The sequence below is a fragment of the Heloderma suspectum genome, chromosome 5 (genome assembly GCF_057233095.1).
Source record: "Heloderma suspectum isolate Gila_16-S chromosome 5, 16-S_ref, whole genome shotgun sequence".
In the NCBI taxonomy this organism is placed as follows: Eukaryota; Metazoa; Chordata; class Lepidosauria; order Squamata; family Helodermatidae; genus Heloderma; species Heloderma suspectum.
The window spans coordinates 204,136,936-204,160,391 of record NC_139462.1 but is presented as its reverse complement, the minus strand read 5'-3'; the positions used below and the strand labels follow the sequence as shown (position 1 = coordinate 204,160,391).

The 23,456-nt window shown below is 41.6% G+C and overlaps 1 protein-coding gene across 6 annotated transcripts in view; it reads right to left on the bottom strand.

The window, feature by feature from the left end:
* ACBD5 (acyl-CoA binding domain containing 5) overlaps positions 1-23,456 on the bottom strand; it is a 61,621-nt gene that overhangs the window by 15,306 nt on the left and 22,859 nt on the right. For 2 of the 6 annotated variants that reach the window (XM_084859096.1, XM_084859093.1), the window contains exons 1-5: positions 19,578-19,610; positions 17,135-17,350; positions 16,146-16,266; positions 13,934-14,006; positions 10,718-10,829 (exon numbers count right to left, since the gene is read on the bottom strand). In XM_084859096.1, the coding sequence (XP_084715222.1) occupies positions 10,718-10,829; positions 13,934-14,006; positions 16,146-16,266; positions 17,135-17,243 (415 nt within the window). In that variant the 5' untranslated portion in view covers positions 17,244-17,350; positions 19,578-19,610. Of the gene's footprint in view, positions 1-10,717; positions 10,830-13,933; positions 14,007-16,145; positions 16,267-17,134; positions 17,351-19,553; positions 19,611-23,456 lie in introns of those variants that run through there. The other 4 variants (XM_084859097.1, XM_084859094.1, XM_084859095.1 and 1 more) reach the window with 2 other exon arrangements.

Sequence of the window (23,456 nt, the reverse complement as noted above, 5' to 3'; positions counted from 1 at the left end):
CCTGCCCTGCATTTTCAGCTAGACAGCCGATTGTGACTGTCTAGCTGAGGGAGGGTTGAGTGGGGGAGGATGCTGCTGTTTGACACATTGGATGTACAGGCATTCCCGCCCTCCCCACTGGGGAACGCCCCCCGGAATGCTCCTTTTTGGCTACTCCGCACTCCTCTTGCGAGTGCGGAGGATGGGGCTACTCCGTGCTGCCTCCAAGGCAGTGTGGAAGCGGGGGGAGGTCAGTTCTCCAGGAACTGACTTCGGAGCGCGGGCTCCAAGGTCGGCTCCCGGAAAACCAGATATCCTATGGCCGTGTAGCTGCTGTCTAGCGGCCGTAGGATTGCTCCCTAAGTAGTTATTTAATATTGGTGGATTAATTCCAGACTATTTCCCCCCATTGTGCTCAAATATAATTATTTTTGATGTTTTTACTTTCCGTGGCTGGCTAGACACATCATTATGTTTTTGCTAAAAGTACAGAGTTCAAGGTGGCAGTTACCAGTCATCAAACTGCTAAAAAGGCATGATTCATATGGCAATTCTATCCAGATACCATATTTCTCCACAGCTTAGAAAGTTCCTTTTAGGAATGGCATATTACACGTGAAAAGACAAGTTTTTGAAAACAAAACAAAAAATAGACAACTCTTTAAGTGTTATGTAAGAATAGAATTGCTGTAAATGTAATTAGTATAGTTTGTTCCAAAGAACTTCTTCAGCTTTTATACTAACTATATTTACAGCAATATGCAATTAAATATTTGCATAAATATATGACTGCAGCTACAAGGAGCATGACACTTGCTGTCATCACTAGAACCAACATTTCATTAAAATCAAGTATTTCCTTAAGTCATGTATTCTCTCTTTAACAACTGGCAGAAAATCAACAGATTAGGACTACAGGACGATGCTTCTGTTTGCACAAATAACATTATATACAATAACCACAGAAAAGATCACAGAAATACAAAATAATTAGTGAGCCTATGAAGCTGTCACTTCTTTTTGAAAATACTTTTTATTCCATTTTTGATCTTTATAAATGAAATAAACAGTTGTTGTTGTTCAGTCATTAAGTCGTGTCCAACTCTTCGTGACCCCATGGACCATAGCACGCCAGGCCTTCCTGTCCTGCACTCTCTCCCTGAGTGTGCTCAAGTTCATATTCATTGCATTGGTGATGCTATCTAGCCATTTCATCTTCTGCCGTCCCCTTCTCCTTTTGCCTTCAATCTTTCCTAGCATCAGGGCCTTTTCCAGTGACTTTTCTCTTCACATTAGGTGGCCAAAATATTTGAGCTTCAGCTTCAGTATCTGTCCTTCTAATGAGCAGTCAGGGTTAATTTCCTTTAGGATTGACTGATTTGACCTCCTTGCAGTCCAGGAGACTCGTAAGAGTCTTCTCCAGCACCACAGTTCGAAAGCATCAATTCTTCGGCGCTCTTACCTTGATTCATTGATCTGACATTCCAGGTTCCTAAACAATATTGTTCTTTACAGCATCGGATTTTCTTTTCACCACCAGACACATCCACAGCTGAGTGTCCTTTCGGCTTTGGCCCAGCCGCTTCACTCTTTCTGGCGCTACTTGGAAATACCCTCTGCTCTTCCCCAGTAGTATATTGGACACCTTCCGACCTGAGGGGCTCAACTTCCGGCATCATCTCTTTTAGCCTTGTGATACGTTCCATGGCGTTTTCTTGGCAAGAATACTGGAGTGGGTTGTCATTTCCTTCTGCAGTGGACCACATTTTGTCAGAACTCTCCGCCATGACCTGTCCATCTTGGGTGGCCCTGCACGGCATAGCTTATGGCTGAGTTACGCAAGCCCCTTTGCCACAACAAAGCAGTTATCCATGAAGGGGGAAATAAACAGTACCAACAACCTAGTCATTATCTACAGTTTCCAACAATACAGTATTCTTAGGAGGACACAGCAATAACGAAAAAGAAAAAAAAAACAGAAGAAGGAAAAGGAAGAAGAAACCGAGAAAGAAAAAGAAAAAATATAAAGAAGTTACTTAAAAGGATTAAATTTAAACTCCATTACACGCAAACTTCAAATATCATTCTACTTAAAAGTTATACCTATAACATTGCCAATATTACAATTCAGTACAGCATAGATAATCAATCTTACATTTCAGTATCTTATAGCAAGCCTACAATTCATTTCCAATAACCATATATTGCCCTTTAGTTAACATATAAATAGTAAAGCTTAACAATTTAACCAGCCAAAAATATTACTAATCAAAGTCTCATAATAATGATAGTAATAATAAAAAGGAAGGAAATTAAAAAGGATAAGAAATAAGAAGCTGTCACTTCTTGATTACTAAACAAGCTGCAGTGTAATTAAAATCTGGGGAATTGTGATCTGTTTTAACTCATACATTTGCAATATTAATCTTTATATTCAAGTTGTATGTTAGGACTAGTTAAACATGTTTTGCTACTTTTTTGCTGCAAGATAATTTGCTGTTCAGAACCGTAAAGAACCATGAAATAAATTAAAGGGTGGAGGGGCAAAGTAGCTTTCCATGGCTTAGTACCAGGAACTATGACCCAGTTGGATCTTTTTCACAACAAAGCAGATTATGGTGCCATATTTTTCACAAACTGTTCCAGCGCAATACAGTAGCTCCCCTAGTAGGCATGCTTCCCCCATAATGAACATCTCTGAACATGTTTAATAGGAAAACTGCTACTTTTATTTATTGGATCACCCATAAACATGATACGTTTATCATGTTTATCAATCTCTCAAGGCTCTCATCAGTATGGTTCCCCAATGAAATATTCAGCAGTCCTTAAAATCCCTTCACTAACTACATAAGGAATGGTATTCCTTGGATCACCTCTGCAGGTAATGCTCTGCTACAGTGGTTCTGCTCCTGCTTGTGGGAACAGTTCCAAAAAGTAGCACTGGTTGACTGTGACTTGACTCCCTGGCAATTATGTGCTGTGGGATGCCCCGGGGTACATTAGTGTTGAAGCAACTGCACTGGTGACCTATTAGCTCACCAGTAGGTATTACCTACCAAGCCAAGGTCAAGGTCTTGCTTTTAGCATATAAAGCTCTAAACACCTTGGGATGAGGTTGCCTGGCAGATCGCCTTCCCCCATATAGATCTGTGCGATCATTGAGATAATCAGGGATGGTCTTTCTGGTTGTACCACCAGATTGCTATCTTGCAGTAAGCCAGATGTAGGCCACCTTTGTGGTGCCACCCATGTTATGAAATGCCCTCCTCCCTTGGTGATCAGGAGGCACCAACTGTGGCATGTTTTAGGCATCAGTTAAAGCCCTATCTGTTTACCCAGGCCTTCCCTGATTGATTCTGCTGCCCAATTTGTTAATTATGGTGTTCTGAGTATTAGGTTTTAATGTTTTATGCATGTTTTATATCAGTGATTTTGAGTTTATTATGATGTACAGTATTTTAATCTTTGCTTTGTAAACCTCATGGCTATATATATATATAGACAGAATATTTTAACTGTATTATTTACAGGTGTATTGACAATGTGTGTGTGAGACTGTGTTGCCTGCTCTCAGGCAATGAAGAACATATCCAAATCATGGACCCACCCTGATGGGATCATAAGGGGATTTAGAGCATTAAAACACACAGCAGAACTATTCAGGAGGTGGGGAAATGCAGAGTGTATTCCTCCAAATATTCTTGCTTCATTAGCAAGCACTAAACGTCACACTAAGCTTCCATACACAAAATTTGGGGTTACAAGGCGTTTTTATTTGAAAAGAACAAAAATAGCAGTTTAAAGACAAAAGTGTGTGCATGTGTGCCTGTTGCAAGAAGCTAAGATGAAGACTACTGTTTTAAGAAATAGTTTATTGATGTATACATTGATATTATGTAGATAATGCTCAGGATTCAAATGCTGTTTATGTTTATAAAAGAGCAGGGGGCGGTTGTGCAGCTGAATTTTATGCCAATCACAAACTGCTTTTCAAACCCAACCACCCAATTCCAAAAGAAGTTTGTCATGTGGCAACGTGGGGGGGAACACTGCTGTTTGAGAACAACAAGTCCAAAGTCTCCTTGGACTCACAGCTTTAATGTTATGCTACTTTGGAGCAGTTCAACTGTAGTGATGTATAGTTTAATTTATTTATAATAAGACTTCATAAACTCCCACATTTTAAAGAGAAACTTTTAAAAATCCACACATGCAATAAAGATGCCAGCGAAGTGACAAGAATATAATTGACAAAGAGTCTTGTGGCACATATTTATTTTGGCATAAGCTTTTGTGGACTATAGTTCACTTCATCAGATGCATGGAGTGCTATGGAGAATGTCAGGTTTATTATGGGGGGTGGGGCAGAATTGTAAACAGTGAGGTCAGAAGGAAACACAGTGCAGAAAGTACTGGTGATGACAATCACATTATTAACAGTGATCATTTACAGTGCACTGGTACTGATAACCAACATCCTGGCATTTGGTGAGCCAGTTAACATATGTGGTATAGTGTGCTAAAAGTCTGCAATCCTAATTCGAACCTCTGGTGATAGAATTAAACCTGTTGGTGCATTCTAATTCTGCAGTCTTTCATTCTAATCTCCCTTTGAAGTTCCTTTGTTCCACAATGACAACTTGAAGATCCAGGGTGTCCTGGAAAGTTGAAGTGTTTTCCCACTGGTTTCTGAATATTGCTATTTCTGATGTCAGATTTGTGTCCATTTATTCTTTTCCATACAGACCAATATAATTGGTCTCCCTTTCCCCCACAGAGACCTGGCACACAGCACAGCAAGTCCGCAGTCCATGTTAATCTTTTTTCTACAATCTCTTCAGCGCTGTCGAAACTGGATGCAGAGAAAACTCCATGATAGTTTAGCAATGTTTTTGAAGCGCTTCACTCAGTTTTCCAATGGAATGTAATGTATTAACAAGTTATTCATTTTAGCTTCCCCAAAACAGACTGCATTTGTCAGATAAAGCCCTTGAATGAGACATTTTCCCCTTCAACACTCAAAAAGCTTGAAACAAAAAATTGCTGAGTCCCTTCTGCAGAACCCAGGGTGTGTTTCAGGCTTCACTTTGTTTGAAACTTTGTTGCGATGTTTCCCCAATCGCATCTTCTCCTTTTCCTGTTTCCACAGCCCTTAAAGACCCGGCTTATCATCGCTGGAGCCTGGGGCTCTGTGCTGTTTCCACTGAGCTCTAATCAAATTATTTTCTTGATGGCTGGGTGGAGTCTGGGTTGGATCTGATTACCTCATCAGGGTTCCCACCTCCTCAGCTGTGTTTCCAAGACAACGGAAGGCGAAGCTAATGGAGGAGTACCAGATTTTTAAAAAGGAATCAGCTTTGCTATGAAGAGAGGCTTCACCCCTCTCCCTGCCTTTCTCCTTTCCCCTGTAAGTCCAGATGTACCTGCACTTCAGGAGCAAGCCTCACTGAGCATAATGGGAGTTACTTCCAAGTAGACACACATATGCTTGTGCTGGGAAAGGGGGGGGGAGAACACAAAGAGGGAAACCAGCCCCCATTTTAACCCATGGGATCTCATTGACCACAGTGGGAGTTTCTTCTGATGAGACAGTAATGGGTTTGTTGTGGGACAGAGAGCAGTAAACACAAAGACAGAAAGCAGCCCCTATTGTAACTCGAAGGATATCTATAAGGAAGCTGTGAAGTACTTTCTTCCTAAGGCAATTATTCGGAGCCTCGAGATCCCGCTTGGTCGCTTAAATGGCACTTGAGGAATTGCGCTTTAAAGTGTGCCGTTTCAATTGAGGGGGAATATCTGTAAGTTCCGATGCTGGCATTCAAAGGCAAGCCTCATCAACCTGAGGAGACACTAATGGGTTTGTTGTAGGAAAGAGACTGAAACCAGCCCCCATTTTAACACACAGGATCTCTATATGGAAGCTGTGAAGGCGTTATGTCCTAAGGCAATGGTTCAGAGCCATTATGGTTTACCAAATAAAGGTAATTCCCTAAGTTCCTCTCATCAACCACTTGCACAGATGCCTCACTTTTTAGAACTTAAAGATGGTAGTCCAAGATTGCAAACTGTGAACATTTCATACTTCTCCATTATGTGAATATACTGGAACAATTGGTTTTGGCTAACAGCCCTTTGAAGAATTAACATGGCAAACAACTCTAGGCTTCCTATTGGATGAAATTTGGGCAGTAAGCATTCAGAAGCCTCTGAATTTCAATACACTTCTCCACCCCTTCTGAGACTGTCAACTTTTAATTAAAAGGTTAGCTTTGTAAAAAAAAAATTGAGCCAAAACAGCAGCTTTCATTGGGAGTGGAAGACCTATATGTATCTCAAAAATGCACTGATGCTCATTAGCAGAATTTGTTCCAATTAAAGACACCATCTTCCCTGTTGTGAGCATGAATAGGCATGCATAACTCTTTCTCTCTCTCTCTCTCTCTCTCTCTCTCTCTCTTTCTTTCTTTCTTTGGAGCAATAAAAACCCTTCTATAGTCTCTTCTTGCAAAGTCACAGTACCACTGCAGAAAGCTAAGCACTCAAACTACAACTTTCTGCATAGCTAGTGTGTATGTAAAAGTGGTTCTGCAACTGCCATTGGCATCTACTGGACAACACTAATGAGAATGAAGACCTCCATTCCGTGATGTGCACACAATTTTTTGCATTTTTGTTGATGCCTGAACTTGGCTTTTAGCTTTCTTTCCAGGATGAGCTGAACTCCACAGCCTAAGCACACTTATGTGGCATTTATGGCAAAACTAGTTGTAACAATAGCAAACCTGTCTATTTAAATTCCCGTCTACCCCATTTACATATTAAGTATAGATATAATCTTAAGAGAAAAGATCATCTGAGCATGTAGATGAGTGGCAGAGAATCCTTCCCATGCCCACAGCTTTCTTCCCAGAGCTTCTTCCCATCTTTAACTCCAGCTGCATTCCTGTATGGTATCCAAACAGGACTGACAGAAATTTGGGTAGGTGAAGGCTCAGTGTCCCTTACCTATGCTCTCCCTTTGCTCTTTAAATCAGGCCCACCCCTCAACTTTACACATCACTGGGACAAGTCCACATTTACGAGAGACATGCTTACTACCATTATGGCACGTAAGACAGCAATCCTATGGTCCCTGGGTGAGTATCCCAGGAACCAAAGGAGTGTTTGGATTCCTCCTCCCGAGGTCGGAGACAGCACTCCAACCTCAGAAAGCAGATTCTGAAGTCCTCCTCCCCTGCCCCCTTGCAGCCAATGTGGAAAGAACTGCACCAGCTGTCTTCTGAGGTTGGAAAAGTGACCTTGGAGAAGGAGGAAAAGGGGTTTTCTGGTGGGTGGGTGGGGAGGAGACCACAGAGGCCAGGATATGACTTATCTAAAGCCTCTTCCAGCCTCCTTCCCTCCCACTCCTCCCACCCTCACTAGATGAGCTAAAAAGCCAATCTAGTGAAATCTGCAGGGCAGGAGGACGGGGAGGCGAGGATCGCCTCCGCCACTCCTCCCGCCCTGCATTGGACGATCGAGCCCCTCCAAGTATGGGCGCTTCCGATCACTGAGAGCGCAAACAGGACTGTGTCCTAAGCTGCTTACAGAGGACCAATACAAACAGAACTAGCCCTTTACCTAGCAGCAATGGCCCCGCAAAAGAATTCCCCCTCTTTCCCAAGTAGGCACTTTAGTGCTTATCATCTCTTTCATTTGTTTATGCTTCTGCTCTATTCTCTCGTTTGTTTGAAACTTTGATGTAACAAGAACAAATGGTGTATATGGAGTCCTAGAAATAATCAACGTAGAGCCAAAGCCCAAAATCAACCTGTCCCAGTAATATTTTGTGTCAATTTGGAACATTATCACAGGTCTCTTAAAATAATGTATGAGCCAGAAAAGATCTAGTAACCTCAAAAATCTATGTAGATTTTTCCTTTTTTCCACATCTACCTGCCCCCAGTAGAAGCATTCCAAATGCACTCCAGTAAGGAGAGTGTTGTATCAAAATGAGCTCATTCAGAACACAGGTTTCAGCTTCCAGCAATGAAGTACAGAGAGTTTAGAACAGGGCCCCCCAACCCTTTTGGACCTGTGGGCACAACTGGGAATTTGAGAAACCACTGTGGGCACCACCACAAAATGGCTCCCATGGAAGGTGTGGCTAGTCACATAATGGCTGCCATGGGGGCCTGGCTAGTCAAAAGTGAGCTAAAGAGGTTGGTGGGAGAGAAATGGTGAGGCTAGAGGCTGGGAGGGAGGGAGTAATAGCAAGCCAAAGGGGTACAGGGGAGAGAAAGAACAAGGCTATGGTCTAGGAGGGGGAGAAACAATGAGCTAGAGGTATGGGGGGAGAGAAAAAGCAAGGCTAGAGGTTGGGGGGAAGGGGATATAGAAAGGCAAAGGGATAGAGAGGAGAGAAAGACCAAGGCTCGAGGCTATATAGGGAGAGAAAGAAGACTGACCTAATATTTTCCAAGGTTTTTATTTTAAAAATGATTTTAAGGGGGCAGGGAGTGGAGAGCTTTGTGGGCATCATCGGAGGCTGTCACGGGCACTGCGTTGGGGACCCCTGGTTTAGAAGATACAATCTTACACATGTTTCCTCAGAAGTCAGTCAATGGGACTGACTTCTGAGTAGACATGTCTAGGACTGCACTGTAAGTAATTTGCCTGTCTCAGTTCGTAATGCATTATAATGGTTCTAGCAGAAGACTCAGAAAATTCCTTCCCCATGCCTTATTCAGACTCATTAATATTTCTGGACTAAATACTTTAGAAATTACAGGTTCCACAGACCAATAATGAATGTTCATACATGCATTTAAAACAGGAATATCAGAACTACAATAAGAAGCCACCACAGGAAAATAATTCAAGTGTACCGATGTGTCTTTTCAAAATAACTGTTAGTAAACAAAGTATCTGATTCAGAACAGTGGTCTAAAGAAAAGTCAGACTACCCTTCAGAAAGAGGAACTGGATTATAAAGCAGGTAGGCGAGCCTGTGCGATGATAGACTTGGCTAGCAATTAAGGCCATCACAAATTCCAGAAGCTCTGAGACATAACATATTAGTGTTCATAAAGAGCCCTGAAAACAGAATCCTTTGCCAGTAATTTGTGTAATTGCAGACTTTGCTACTGACTTGTTCAAATAGTGACACCCCAATTTTTTCCATTGCAAGAGCAAAATAATTTCAGTTAATGGGGAAAAAAATTAAACTGAGCCATGAAGGTAGTTGAGAACCTGTTTATGCCAAACTACAATATTGCTAAAACAAGTTAATATTTACATGCTTTATAATTATTGTGTTGTCTTTAGAGCAGAACTTTGACCTAGGATATTTTGGTTTGGTTGAATGGAATGAGTCTTTTGAGCATCAAGCAGTGTTTGGTACACTGCCAAGGGACAAGAGAGTGTGTTGATCAATGACCAGGATCTGAAGCTAATGTTACTATTTTCCCTGTCAGTCCAACTAGTACACAGTGTACACAGTCCAACTAGTACACAGAGGCATTAAGTACTCAACTTTAACATATGTACGATTTTATTTATTTTAAGTGTCTATACTTTCAAAAAACTTAGCGAAAACACAACTTCTCAAAAAGGGGGATAATAAACACAGAATGATCCGATTAGCTTCCATGAGCTACATAAACACACAATATTTTAATCCAATTAATATGAGACTATTTGTATAATAATGCAGTTCTTGTTTTGTAAACCTTCCTGGCATGGGCTGTATCAGCTGTGGGTTGCTGGCGCAGCCCAATGTATCATTGGTGTTCAATACGAGGCATTTGACATGTTACCACTTATACCTTCAAAACACACAAAATAGATACGTGTGTTTATTTCACAACATGTATATGGGGAGCCAAGGGCAATAGTGATTCTCTGTCATGTATACATATGGTGAAACAAATATATGCAATCTTATTGCTTCTGAGATTTTGACACATCATTAAATGTTTTTTCATCATTAGTTGGAAAGGTAGGATACACATTTAATAAACAGATTAAATCTAAAATTTAAAGATCATGCAGGTGATAACCTGTGGCCATCCAAATGTTGTTGACTCCAACTCCCATTAGTCCCAGTCACCATAGCCAATGGTCATGGATGATGGGAGTTGGAGTCCGGCATCTGGAGAGCTAGAAGACAGACTATAGGGAAGAGACTCATCTTCTTTGCAAACCACAATATATAGTATTCCAAGCAATACGCAGAAGGGAAACTGGGGAGAAGGGGTAAAACTAAATATACAAAGTGTGACATAAGGAAGGGAGAATTTATCGGTACACTACACAGGAGATTGTTCTCTTATGTTGCTTGTTTCTACATCCAGAATTTAAATAACTGTTCTTACGTATTTGCAAATAATAGAACTTGGATTATAGTACATTCTAATTCATGTAAATAGCTTTTCCAATTATTATTTTCAAGTCAAATTTGGAACACATTTTTGTAGAGGTTACGACATGTCAGGACAATGGAAAGATATATAGTTGCACAACACTTCTATCACTCTTGTCTTCTAGATACTTACAGTGCAATCCTATATATGTCTACTCAGAAGTGAGCCCCACTGAATTCAATGGGGCTTACTCCCAGGCAGGTGTGCATAAGATTGCAGCCTTACCAAGGAATCTTACATTTATCTTTAAAGTTATTGTTAATAGAAACCAAACAAATGACATCAAGTATAACTTAATGTAATCTGGATACCCAGAAGTTTTATAAACCAACCTGCTATTATGCCAGATCCTCTGTTCTTTTTATCCTCTACGATTTCATAGAATGGGCCTAATACATGTAGTAATTCTTCAACCTTGTCTGTCATTGGCATTGTTTCAATAATCTGTAGGAATACAAGACATTTATGAACAGCATATAATTTAATGGCAAGTTCAACAGTCAATGCAATACTTATACATGAACAGAGCAACAGGACAAAACGTACCTCGTACACTGTTCTCTACAATCCTTAACTGCAACATCAAATATCACTCTGTTTACATCCAGATATTGTTTCAGAAGTAAAAACTTCTTTGTACAAATTAAGATATTGTCCCTTTTATGTATTATAAATTACAGGATTTAATACGAAATCAGGCTGCAGCTTGCTGGATAAGGAAAGCACACACACGCTTACTTTGATTCATTTTTAATTTCTTTATGGCAGTGCCACTACCACAGAACTGTTGTTTCTTGTCGTACTTCTGTATGACAAATCAAGATTGCCACTGCAAAGGCCTGTCCAAACGCAATTTACCTGGGAGTAAGCCCCATTCAACAAAGCAGAACTTATTTCTGAGTAGATGTGCATAGGATTACACTGTTAAGGCCAAATTCTATCCATATTTATTCACAAGCAAGACCTACTAAATTTTGAAGGACTTGCTTCCAAGTAAGTCTGCACAGGATTTGAATCAAAAGCAAGTTTTCTAGAGTCCCATTCTACTTCTTGTGTTATGAGCAAAATGATTGATCAAGTCAAATATTAGGGCTTTTTCTTAGCATATTCCTCCTCTAGTTATCACTCCATTACAAAAACAATGAATTTGTCTAACACAATAAAGGCACAGCAGAATAGACAGTCCAGGGAATATAAATTCATCAGCAATAAAAGAATCGTCTTATATTCTCTCTTGCTGACTTCCATTCTGTTGTCTACTATGCTAGAGGCTGTGCTACAGTTAAATCTATGCCAAGAAAGATGCTGTCACAAAAGAAACATTAGGTAAGATATAAACGTGCAGCAATAATAATAATAATGGCAACATTTAACACATTTACTGGATTTCAACAGAGCCTTCTTCCCTGCAAGTGTTATTGGAACATACAGTTACTAACGTAGCACTATTGATTGCCTGCAGAGATCACTGGGTGAGGGGCATGGTTAAAGCCTCTCCGCACCCCCAATCAGCCCTGAAGATCATCATCTCCCTATTGCTAGCAGCAGGAAAGCAGCTGTCTCTTCCCTGTAGCTCAGGCTCTGCAGGTCATATAGATAGCAGTTGAGAGCCTCATGTTGATTGTGAACTGCCCACATGATCAGATGGCTCCAAGTTCGGGGGCTTCCAATCAACAAGAGCAGAATCGACAGGATTGTGCCCTTAGTGTAATGTTCCTCTTGTGTCTCAAAAGGGTCCCTCCTTATTAAATACAGAATCATACATAACACTAACTAGGCACAATTTGCAGAAAGGACATATAGCTTCCATTTTTGCCATAGAAAATGATGAATCTGATATATATGTATTCTGTAGAGTAACTTAGGCGCCCTGCTTTTGTGGGAAGATTTTGCTTATACAGTCTCTCCTTGCTTATCCTTTCATTTGTGTCTGAGGCTCACGTAAAGTGAACAAAATAATAAAGCCATTACCACTAATATCAATAAACATGGGAATCCCTAAAGCTGCTTAGGTTCATACAAGAGGCTTGCATTCGTCCACTGGAAGTATTTATCTTTTAACAGCTGACGCCCTTGCTGTATCACTAATAAATTTTGAAAAACTTTCCTCAGTTTCAAAAGCAGTTTGCCAAGCATATCAGCAGCTGTTCAGGAGAAACATCTCCAAAGAAAGCGCTGCTTTCACGACTCCTTAGATCTTGGCTAACATTTTAGGTGTGTGTTTTTTTTTAAATAAAAGCATATTCCAGAATGTACTATGGCAGACACACTCAATTTACTAAGATCAACATGAATTGGCTTTGGTAAGAGACCCCATCACCAGCCCCAATGTGCTTAAAAATGTGATATTCATCTTTAGCACAGAAGATTGAATTAATACATGCGTATCATCCTTAAATTAAGAATGAAAACCACTCACTCTGCCCTTAATGCTAGCCTACCTATATCTACATTCGTTGATGTTACAACTTATTAAATATAGATCAGTCTCCAACATTTTAGCAGAGACACTGTGGAGAAGCTCGAGTTAGAACCTGCATGAAAGCCTTAATACTGGGTTTACTGTTCACTACATTATTTCCACCAGCGAATACCACCCCCATGAAGGCTCTTCCTCTTCCAGTTGTCACCAGCAGCAGCCATTCCAGCAGGCTATATCAAGGGTGATGAGAGAGGGAAGGAGGGCCATTTCACCAGTATTGCTGAGAGACTTAAATTATGTTCCTCTTCCCTCTTCATTCCTTTTTCCTTGTGTGTCGTTTTTTTTTTTTTAATGTAAGCTTGTAGGTAGGGATTGCCATGTTTTACCGAATATATGTAAGCTGCTCTGGCAGCTCTTTTGGCCGAGGAGCAGGATTAAAATACTTTAAACAAATACATACATACATATCACAAATACTTCAAACATGACGAGTGTTTACTCTTAATAGCTGATCACAGATTAAAACCTCAGGTAAATCAGAACTCTGACTTTATATTAGACTAGTATTTTATAGGCTTAACAGGGTTTCCGTATTTTAATTTTTGGTCGCTGGTTAGTATGAAGTATTATAAATACATACATACAACTAAACAGTAATTGTACAAGAGTTTTATAGGTTGCCCAAGGTTTAACTTTCCACATGCTCCAGTTGCAAGTCACCTGGTACTCTGGTAATGTATTTCTTCTAACAAATACACATGACAACAGAAACTCTTCTAACCTAGATTCCAAATTAAAAAACACAAACATTCCATTGCCTAGTGCTTCTCTCCATCTCTATTTTGCCGTGAATTAGGTCCAGTTCCAGCAATTCACTGCAGGCTACTTACTATAAACTTTCATAATGCACTGCACTAGCATTGATCACTTCTTTTTCATGACAGCAGTTTCTGTAAAGCTTTCAACATTATGACAGTTAGGCTGCCTAAGGTAAAGTCCATCAAATAATTCACATAAATCCCTTCTGAAGCTTAGCTAAAAGTTAATCAAGTTTCAGGATTCAACAGCCTAGAAATAAAGTTACTGTAGAATATTTGTTTTCTTCTACATACCCAGCAACACTTACCTTTTTCATTTCTTCAACATAGGCAATCATAGCATCTTCTTTGGGCATATCCCCTAAAGCACTCCATGCATCCCTACAATGAATATCACAGTCATCATCAAAATGCTTAAAAGCTAGCAAGACTGGCCCAGGACATTTTGCTGCCTGAGCTGGAACTGCAAATGGCTACCCACCCACCCACCCACGTCAAGGTGTATAGTACCCAAAGCTGGTGGTTATTTTGGCACATTAGGCAGAAAATCCCATAAGCACCTCTCCCAATTCCCAGTAGTAAAAACCAAATAAACTAACCATTTTCTGCCCTTTCATGACACCTAAAATCTGCTGCCTGAGGTGGCCACCTAGTCTGCCTAATGGTAGGGCAGGCCCTGAAAACTAGACAGATATGCTGTAATGTTTAATAGACCAACTTACTGTGCCCTTCATTCTGCTATGACAGTAACTAGTTTTCCAAGCATAAACATATATTCATCATATGAACAGCATGAATTCTTGGATACAGAATGGAGTTTTAACATGGGTTTGGTTTCTAGATCTGCCAACAAGTAGCTTCTTTGATCTTGAATAAATGCCCTAATTTCAATTGCTTTTCCTTCCTACTTGTTTTCTCACTGTAGGCCACAGTCCGGAAGCCATTTTTATATAGTACCAGTGAAGCCAGCATAGTGAAGCCTTTTGCACTTTGAATGTGCCGTACTTATGCAGCTGGATCTAAAGGATCCAGTTGGCCTTTTTCAAATTAGTATGTCTGTTCTGTGCAGGATCAAACATCTTTCCCAGAGCCAGCAGAGCTGCCATGGGGAAGTCACCATTTCCCAGTATTGATTTTATTTATTTTACTGCAGCTGGAAAAATGTGGTTCTCCATTACATACCCTCACCCCAGATTGCATTTTCCTATAGGTATGTGCACTATGGTTGCATATGGGTCACAGAAATCTTTTAGCTCTTTCTAGGACCTGACACACACTCTTCTGGCCCATGCCAATGTAATTTGATTTGTTTTTCCCACTGATGTACTGTTTTATGTTTTTGCTTTACTGACTTATTAAATTGCCAAGTATTCCTACAAGTAGACTTGTGCAGCTTTAAAAAATGTTTAAAAGAGAAATGTCAGTCAGCAAGGTTACACTCTCCCCACAAAGCACCCACATGAACTTCTTCCTGCTTTTGTATTTTTTTCTTATGGGTTGGATCCAGACTTAGTCATGCTTAGAGTAGATCCACTGAAACCAATGGGACAAGTAAAACATGACTAACATAAGTCCCACTGATTTCAATGGGTCTGCTCTAAGCATGACTGAGTTTGGACCCAACCCAACATTTAATCTATGTTGTATAAGGATGTGAAGCCCCCACACTGAAAAAACGGGGATATGGAAAAAATATTTTAAAAATTTCCCACTTCTTTTGTCCTTGGAAAAAATTGAGGAAAAACAGGGTGATTGTTTTTTTTATTTTCTCATTTTTTCCAAAGCCTTCTAATGCAGGCTCCTCTTCTAACAAATTTTAGAATGAACACTTAATTTGGTTTAACCAATGCCTGAATAAAAATTTAACTTTACCAACCTGGTGTGTGTGTGGGGTGTGTGAATATATCACAAAGTAAGATAAAAAAATAAAATAAAACTTGAACAATGAGAGGACTTTCTATCCCTCCACATTACAAATATCTGAAGTGACAGCAGGCTTCACTCTTTTTAATAAAAAAGAAATACAGAGAATACCCCAGGTGATATGGCACACATTTATAATATTTACTACTGAAGCTTTTGTCCAGATGTAAGAAGCAGCCATAGGAAATAGGAAGCTGCCAAATGCCAAGTCAGTCCATTGGTCCTGCTCAGTGATGTTTACAATGACTGGCAGTGGCTGTCTAGGGTTTTAGACTAGCCTTACCCAGCCTGGTGCCCTCAAGGTGTTTTGGACCTTACCTCCCAGCAGCCCTAGCCAGCATAGGATGGTCAGGAATGTTGAGAGTTATAGTACAAAACATCTGGAGGGCATGAAGTTGGAAAAGGCTGGTTTCAGACAGAAGTCTTTCCCAGACCTGCCTAGAAATTCCAGGGACTGAACTTGGGACCATCTGGATACAAAGCATGTATTCTACCAATGAGTTACAGCCCTTCCCCATGAAACAAGGGTAAAACCAGTGTTGCCCTCCTGGGCAGGGCTTGTCAACACATTACAGCTTAGAACATTTTTTCTCTTACCATTTATATCTACCAATAGGATCCCAAAATCCAGGTCTTGGACTATTACAAGGTCCTTGAGTTGCTTGCTTATAGAAGCTATAGAACTTCAGCATCATTTCATTTGTTGGCTGGAATGAACCTATAGAAAAGAATTTTAGAGTGAGAAATGAAAATCTTATGCTAGCTACTCCAAGAGGCAGCTGCCTGAAGAGAGGGATATGAATCCTCTAAGGGTGCAATCCTATTCACGTCTAGACAGAAAAAAGTCCTCCTCGCTGGGTGGGGAATGCTGGGAGTTGTGGGCCTTTTCTTGACTAAATATGCACAGGATTGCACCCTAAACAGATAAATAATTATGGCTGATTAGCATTGCCAGCCCATTTCTGTCTAAAGAAATGTTCTGGTTGTAAAAAAATACCGGGGAGAGCGTCCACAAAACCTATGCCAGAATAAATGTGTTAGCCTTTAAGTTGCCACAAGACTCTTTTGTTGTTTTCTCTAACATACTGTGTTTGGATCATCCCTGATTTCTGATGTAGCAGTTGGGTAGTCCCCTCCCTTAAACCTCCGTAGACTTTCAAAGAGAGCGACTGGGTAGCATGAATCCCTTCAGAGAGCAAGTTCTCCCTTCACAGAAGCTCCAGGGGATGGTTGACAGGATAAGATCTCCCAGGAAAACAGCATATATATATATATATATATATATATATATATACACACACACACACACACACATATATACACATACATATACACACACACACATACACCCCCCCCCTAAGAAGAGATGGCATGCAGACCTTTCTTAGCAGTTACATGGGTGGGTGGATGAGTGGAGTACCTGGTACCTGACCCAATTCATGGATATACTGTCCCCTCCCGCCCCAAGAGGCACGCAAATGGGATGCCATCTTTGAGGGAGGGGGATCCTGTATTCACGCTCTCGCTCTCCACAATCTGCCCCCCCCCACACACACACACACAGGCCCTCCTCCTCCTCCACTTACCATTTTTGGGCAGACTCTGAATCACTTTCACGGCCGCCTCAAAGCGAGTCTCACGCACCGAGCCGCCGCTGCCGCCGCCGCCGCCGCCGCCCTCCTCCGTCTCCGCCATGACCCGCCTCCTCCTCCCTCAGCTAGGCCCGAATTGTGTCGCCCAAAACCGCGTCGTTGTCGCCGCCGCCGCCGCCGCAGCAGCAGCTTCCCCTACCGGGGAGGACCCTGCAGCCAAGTGAACCGAAGACATACTGGGGAACGGCGAAGGAGAGACGAAACGTCAAGGCCACGGCTGTCTCCGCCCCCCTTCAGCCAGGGAGGGAGGGAGAGAGAGGGAGGGAGGGAGGGAGGGAGCAGCCTCAGCCCTCCGTCCCCCTCTCCGAAGCCCCTTGTGCAACTCTCCTTGCCACCACCCCTCTCCCGCTCCCGTCCCCAAATACTCCCTTCAACCCCAGCTCCTTCGGTCCCTCAGCAGGCCCAGCTCCCCTTCAGCCGCCGCCTGAGGAACAGTTGTGAAGGCGACGTTCGGCCGGGCCTCATCTCACTCGCAACAAAACGTCTCATTAACTCAGCTTCCAGACCGCTCTCCGGAATACATGCTCTCGTGGGCCCCTGTTTTGCTTTTGCGTGGTGGTGGGAAGGGAGATGTACTTTACCATCTCACGCGTGGCTTCTCGGAAGTAAATCCCACTGTTTTCAGTGGGCCTTATTCAAAGGTAAGGGTGGGTAGGTGGTTCTCTCACGCACACACGGCCCCACTGAATTTAAAGGGATTTACATCTGAGGAGACACATACACGATTGCGTTGTAAACTCAGGATGAGCCCTAGGCTCTCACTCAAGGTGGTGATCCCACCTACAGCAACCTGTCTGTTATTATTTTTGATTTATATACTACCAGCCACATCAGTGGCATTTTACCAAGAGGTCAGGTCCCTGCCCTGCAGGGCTTACAATAGAAGACAGAAACAAGAGATCGACAGAGGGTTAGGGAAGTGGAGGTGGGGTAAACAGGGGAGAATGCGATTGTTTCAGTTGCACGCAGGATTACTTATAGTAAGGGACTGGGAATAAGGGATTGTGCCAAAAGCCTCGCAGAAGAAGGTATTTACTACTCTCTCTCTCTGTTCTCTAGGTTCATCTCGTCCTATATCAAGTACATGCCCCTCATATTGAAGTTCTGCAGCTTTGTCTTATGCATGTTTACGCAGGTGTTAAGCTACCCCGAGGTCAATGGGGCTTTCCCCAAAATAACTGTACTTAAAAGATTGTAGAATTAGGCTATACAAAGTAATCCTATGGACGTTAGAAGACAGACCCATTGATTTAAATGGCCTTACTTCTAGGTACGGGCATATAGGAGTGAGCCTTACAGTGAAATTCTATACATGCCTACTCAGAAATAAGTCCCATTGAGTTCAATGGGTTTACTCTGAGGTAAGTGGGTATAGGAGTGCTGCCTCTATGTGTTACACTAAGTCACAACCACTACTCTCCAGATTCTGGAATCACATCTCCATCATAGATGAGAAGTTGGGGATGCTCTGACTTGAATTCCTGCATTGAGCAGGGGGGTGGACCCGATGGTCTTGTAGGCCCCTTCCAACACTACTGTCCTATGATTCTGTGATTCTAAGTGCCATTAATAACATGCACTGAAACAAGAGGGATCAACCTGTTAACTCTTTTTAGCCATCCTATTCATGGAGTACAAAGACGTGGTTTTAAAAGTGTGTTATAAAGTAACTCCTGAAATGCACTGTATGGGCTTGTAGGTGAACCTTCTGTTATCTTCCACTTCATCAGACCATCAGATGTCCTATTCCCAGGTTTTAAGATTCTCTGTCTTTTGTTCCCCAAGTCCTTGACATAACCCCAAAGTGCAACATGAGATCCCACAGCTCTAGTACCCAGCTCCTCCAAAGGGCTGACATCCTCATATCATCATAACAACAACACATCTATACGCCGCAGAATAGCAAAGTTCTCTGGGTGCTTACAACAAACAGGCTTCATTCCCTTATTCTCACCAAATTGTAACTCGAAACTTATCCCTAGCAATTTAATCTACAGTCACCCCATCCTCAACACACAAAGCTTTCAAGTGGCTCTGCAAAGCCACCTTCCTGCCACAGGATAAATGGTTTCCTGTCCTTAGTACACAACAACACACATCCTATTATATTACACCCTCTTTTGGAGAGGGTGACCCTCCCCAAGACATATCCGACCCAATCCCATCAATTACAGACAGAATTTGACAGTTGCAAGGACAAATAACAATAAATGTTCTTTCCTCCAACTTTCTAGAGTAAAACATCATCTCTAAGCAGGCCAAGAGGCTGACAGCACCGAAGAATAGCTGATCCTACACCTCACTTCCCTATAATAAAAAATCTCAAGCAGTATAAAACGATCCCTACTCCTACCTTGAAGTGACAGACTTCACTAACCTTTGTCCACGGCTCAGGATCCTGTTAATGTCTTCCAACAGCCTCTATCAAATCATTCTTGCCCTGCCTCTTAAAGAGCATTCTGGGAAATGTAGTCCACGGTCTAGTCCTTCCTGTCTCTGACATCCTGCCTGCCATGGCAACGCTTTTTTGCTCTTCCCCCCCCCCCGACGTTAGAGCTCCCTTCCTCGATGCTCCTTCTACTTTTAGGGCACAATCCTATGCATGTTTAGACAGAGAAAAGGCCTACAACTCTGGCTTTGCTGGCTAGGGAATGCTGGGAGTTGTAGGCCTTTTCTCTGTCTGAACACGCATAGGATTGCACCCTTAAAGAATGAATGTTGGATTCAAATACGGTTGGAAATAGTAATGATTGATGCTCTATAGCCATAGGTTCAATCCTAAAGGAAATCAACCCTGAGTACTCATTGGAAGGCCAGATACTGAAGCTGAAGCTCAAATATTTTGGCCACCTAATGCGAAGAGAAAACTCCCTGGAAAAGACCCTGATGCTGGGAAAGATTGAAGGCAACAGGAGAGGGGGACGGCAGAGGATGAGATGGCTAGATAGCATCACCAATGCAATGAATATGAACTTGAGCACACTCCAGGAGAGAGCGGAGGACAGGAAGGCCTGACGTGCTATGGTCCATGGGGTCACGAAGAGTCGGACACGACTTAACGACTAAACAACAACAACAACAACAAACTGTTGGAAACACACTTGGAACATTTTATATCATGTGGTGGGAACGTGAAGTGGTATACAAATTTTGGACTGACATCTTCCAAGAATGTGGAAAACTGCTGAAAACAGAAATGTACTTAGATCCTAATCTGGCTTTGTTAACTCTCTTTACAGATAATGAGACTCCACCTTGTAAGGAAATGCTTACATTTCTCTTAATTGCAGCATGCTAAGTTGTTGTAAATGGAAGTCTCATTTAAACCTCCCAATAGATATGTGGTACAATAATATATGAAATATTGTATTGGCATAGAAACTAAACAAACAGTTCAAAGCCACCAGAGAACAAGATAATACAGATGAGTTTATGTTGACTTGGTATTACTTAATAAACCTTATAAATGACACATACAATACAAGAACACCTAATACCCATAGTAAAACGTGGAGAGATACTTTTGGATGTATCTCTACACAGTAGACTGATCTACATTTGTATTATCAAACCTGAGTACTTACGTTGACCTATTTGACTAATATACTGTCAGTGAATGTTTATGTTATGTAATTCATGTTTACTGTTATATGAATTTGTATGTGAAAATCAATACTATTTTTTTTAATATTGCTGAATTACTCTCAAAAACTGCTTCTTGTAATAAACTCTTGTTTGCTTCCCTGACCTGTAGGTAGCTACATCAGATGAGTAGCATTTTTGGATAGGTTAGCTATCAGGATCTGTGTTCTATCAGGGGTTGGATCTAGGAGCTGGCTTCGACAAGAGAAAGGGATCTTCCATGAGAGGAAGGGCTCCATTCGTGGAAGCCCCTCTGCCCAGTTTTGGAGGATTCCCCCCCACGCCCCCCCCCAGTTTACCCCATTCAGCAGGGTCTCCTGACTCTTGTCGCTTTTTCAGGGGGGTGGAGGAACTGCTGTGGGAAGGAGTGGGCAGGGAAATCCACTTCCATCAGCACAGTTGATCCAGCATAAATCTGGTTCCAACTGTAGATTTCCAGTTTCCTAGAGTTTCTATTTCCAGCTTCTTAGAGCATTTCTTCAGGCAGAATGAAAACTCACATCTATACATATTGTTTGGGGAGACAGGCTCAGGAACTCTTCACACGTTACAGATACAACAAGACACACAACATGTACTACTTGGTATCCCATAATGTGCAAGCAGATGCACATGTTTTTTAAACCATGTGTATGAACTATAGGAAGCTATGAGTGATTCCTGCTTCCTGTCACTTGTATATGCAGCGTGTAGACAGGTGTCTCCCCCACATGTTATTGGTTATACTGTGTATACTATTATACTTCTACACTGAGATGTACCCTTTTATCTGTAATTCAGGATAAGCTTTTATTGGATCCAAATTGACCCATCTACACAGAAAGGTAGAAATACAATGACTGTGCAACATAATTATTAGAAACAACACTAGCAACTAATGATTTTCATATAGCAACCACGACGTAGTATGTATATCCTAAGCTTGAAGCGCCATCAAGTGGTTTGATCTATAGTTGCAACTGGAGAATGAGCCTCTTGAATCCTGTACACTCTCCCTGAGAAACTTAAAATATCTCATTAGGGATTTACTTGTGGCTCATCTGTGTTTAATAATGACAGCACTAAGTGACTTGAGTCCCTACAGTTAAATGTTAGTAAAATATTTCAGATAAATTTTACTTATACAGTCTGATGATACTTTGATTAAATCAAGCAAACACCTAGATACAGCAGATACAGATTTTTGCAGAATATTTTAAAAGTGAATTGTAAAGATATGGTGACTCAACACATAAGTGTGTCTTCTGCATTACCTCTACGATAGGTTGTCACTCACCTGACTTTTAAAGCCAATAACATGTTTGCTGTTTTGGTTAGGAAGTAGTAGAAAAACATAGTTTCTCCTTTTCATCAGATAATAGAGAAGCCATCAGTGCCTGGAGGTGGCAATGGATTGAACAAGGGATAATAAACTGAAGCTTAATCCAGACAAGACAGGAGTTCAGACTGTTTTGGATGGGGCACCACCTCTTGAAAAATGAGGTTTGCAGCTTGGAGGTACTTCTGGATCCAGCTTTGCATCTGGATGCCCAGATAGCAGCTGTGGCTAGGGGTGCCTTTGCCCAACTTAGGCTGGTGTGCCAGCTGCATCCATTTCTGAGAATATCAGATCTGGCCATGGTAACAAGCCTTAGGGCACAATCCTATGCATGTTTAGACAGAGAAAAGGCCTACAACTCCCAGCCTTTCCCATCCAGCCATAGTGGCTGGGGCTTGCTGGGAGTTGTAGGCCTTTTCTCTGTCTAAACATGCATAGGAATATGCCCTTAGTTACGTCCAAGTTGGATTACTGCAACGCACTGTGCATGAGGCTCCCTTTGCAGAGTCCTTGGAAACTTGTCTTGGTCCAGAATGTAGCAGATGTTAGTGGGCACTCACCCATGAGATCATATTATACTTATTCCACACAGCTGCATTGGTTGCCAAATTGTTTCCAGGAATAATTCAAAGTGTCAGTGATTATCTGTGAAGCCCTAAATGGCTTGGGTACAGGATACCTAGGGGACCACATCCTCCCATATCAGCCTACCTACTACCTACTTACTACCTTAAATCTTCGAATAGGCCCTTTTCTTTGTCCTGCTTGTAGCTAGGTTATGACTAGTGATAGGGATGAAAGAAAGGGCCTTCTAAGTGGCCACCCCCAGATTGTGGAATAATTTAGCCTGTAAATTATTCCACAAATTCAGCAGCTCTTTGGCCTTTTCCTTACTCATTTTCACTTACTTATTAAAACCTTCCAGTTCTAGCAAGTAGTTGCTGGGCAGATGATTTCTATGTGATAGATCCTCAGTTTAGAATTCTTTTATCTGCCAAGCCTCTTTCTGTTTTTGTGCTGTTTTACTTCTTTTATGTGCCAATTGTGTTTTTAATTGTGAGCCATCCAGAGTAATGTGAATGCACTGGGAAGGTTGAGTATAAGTTCCCTAAATAAATAAATTATACTACAGTAGGTTATCAAAAGTTCAAACTATAGCTCAGCAGCTGCAGTGTGTGAAACAGCAGGCTGCACACTACATAGTACCTTAGTGCAAGGGTGGGCAGACATCAAGTTTCTGGGATCTGCTTTGTTTTTACTAGAAACCAACCAGAGCCTGGCGCAAAAGACATACAC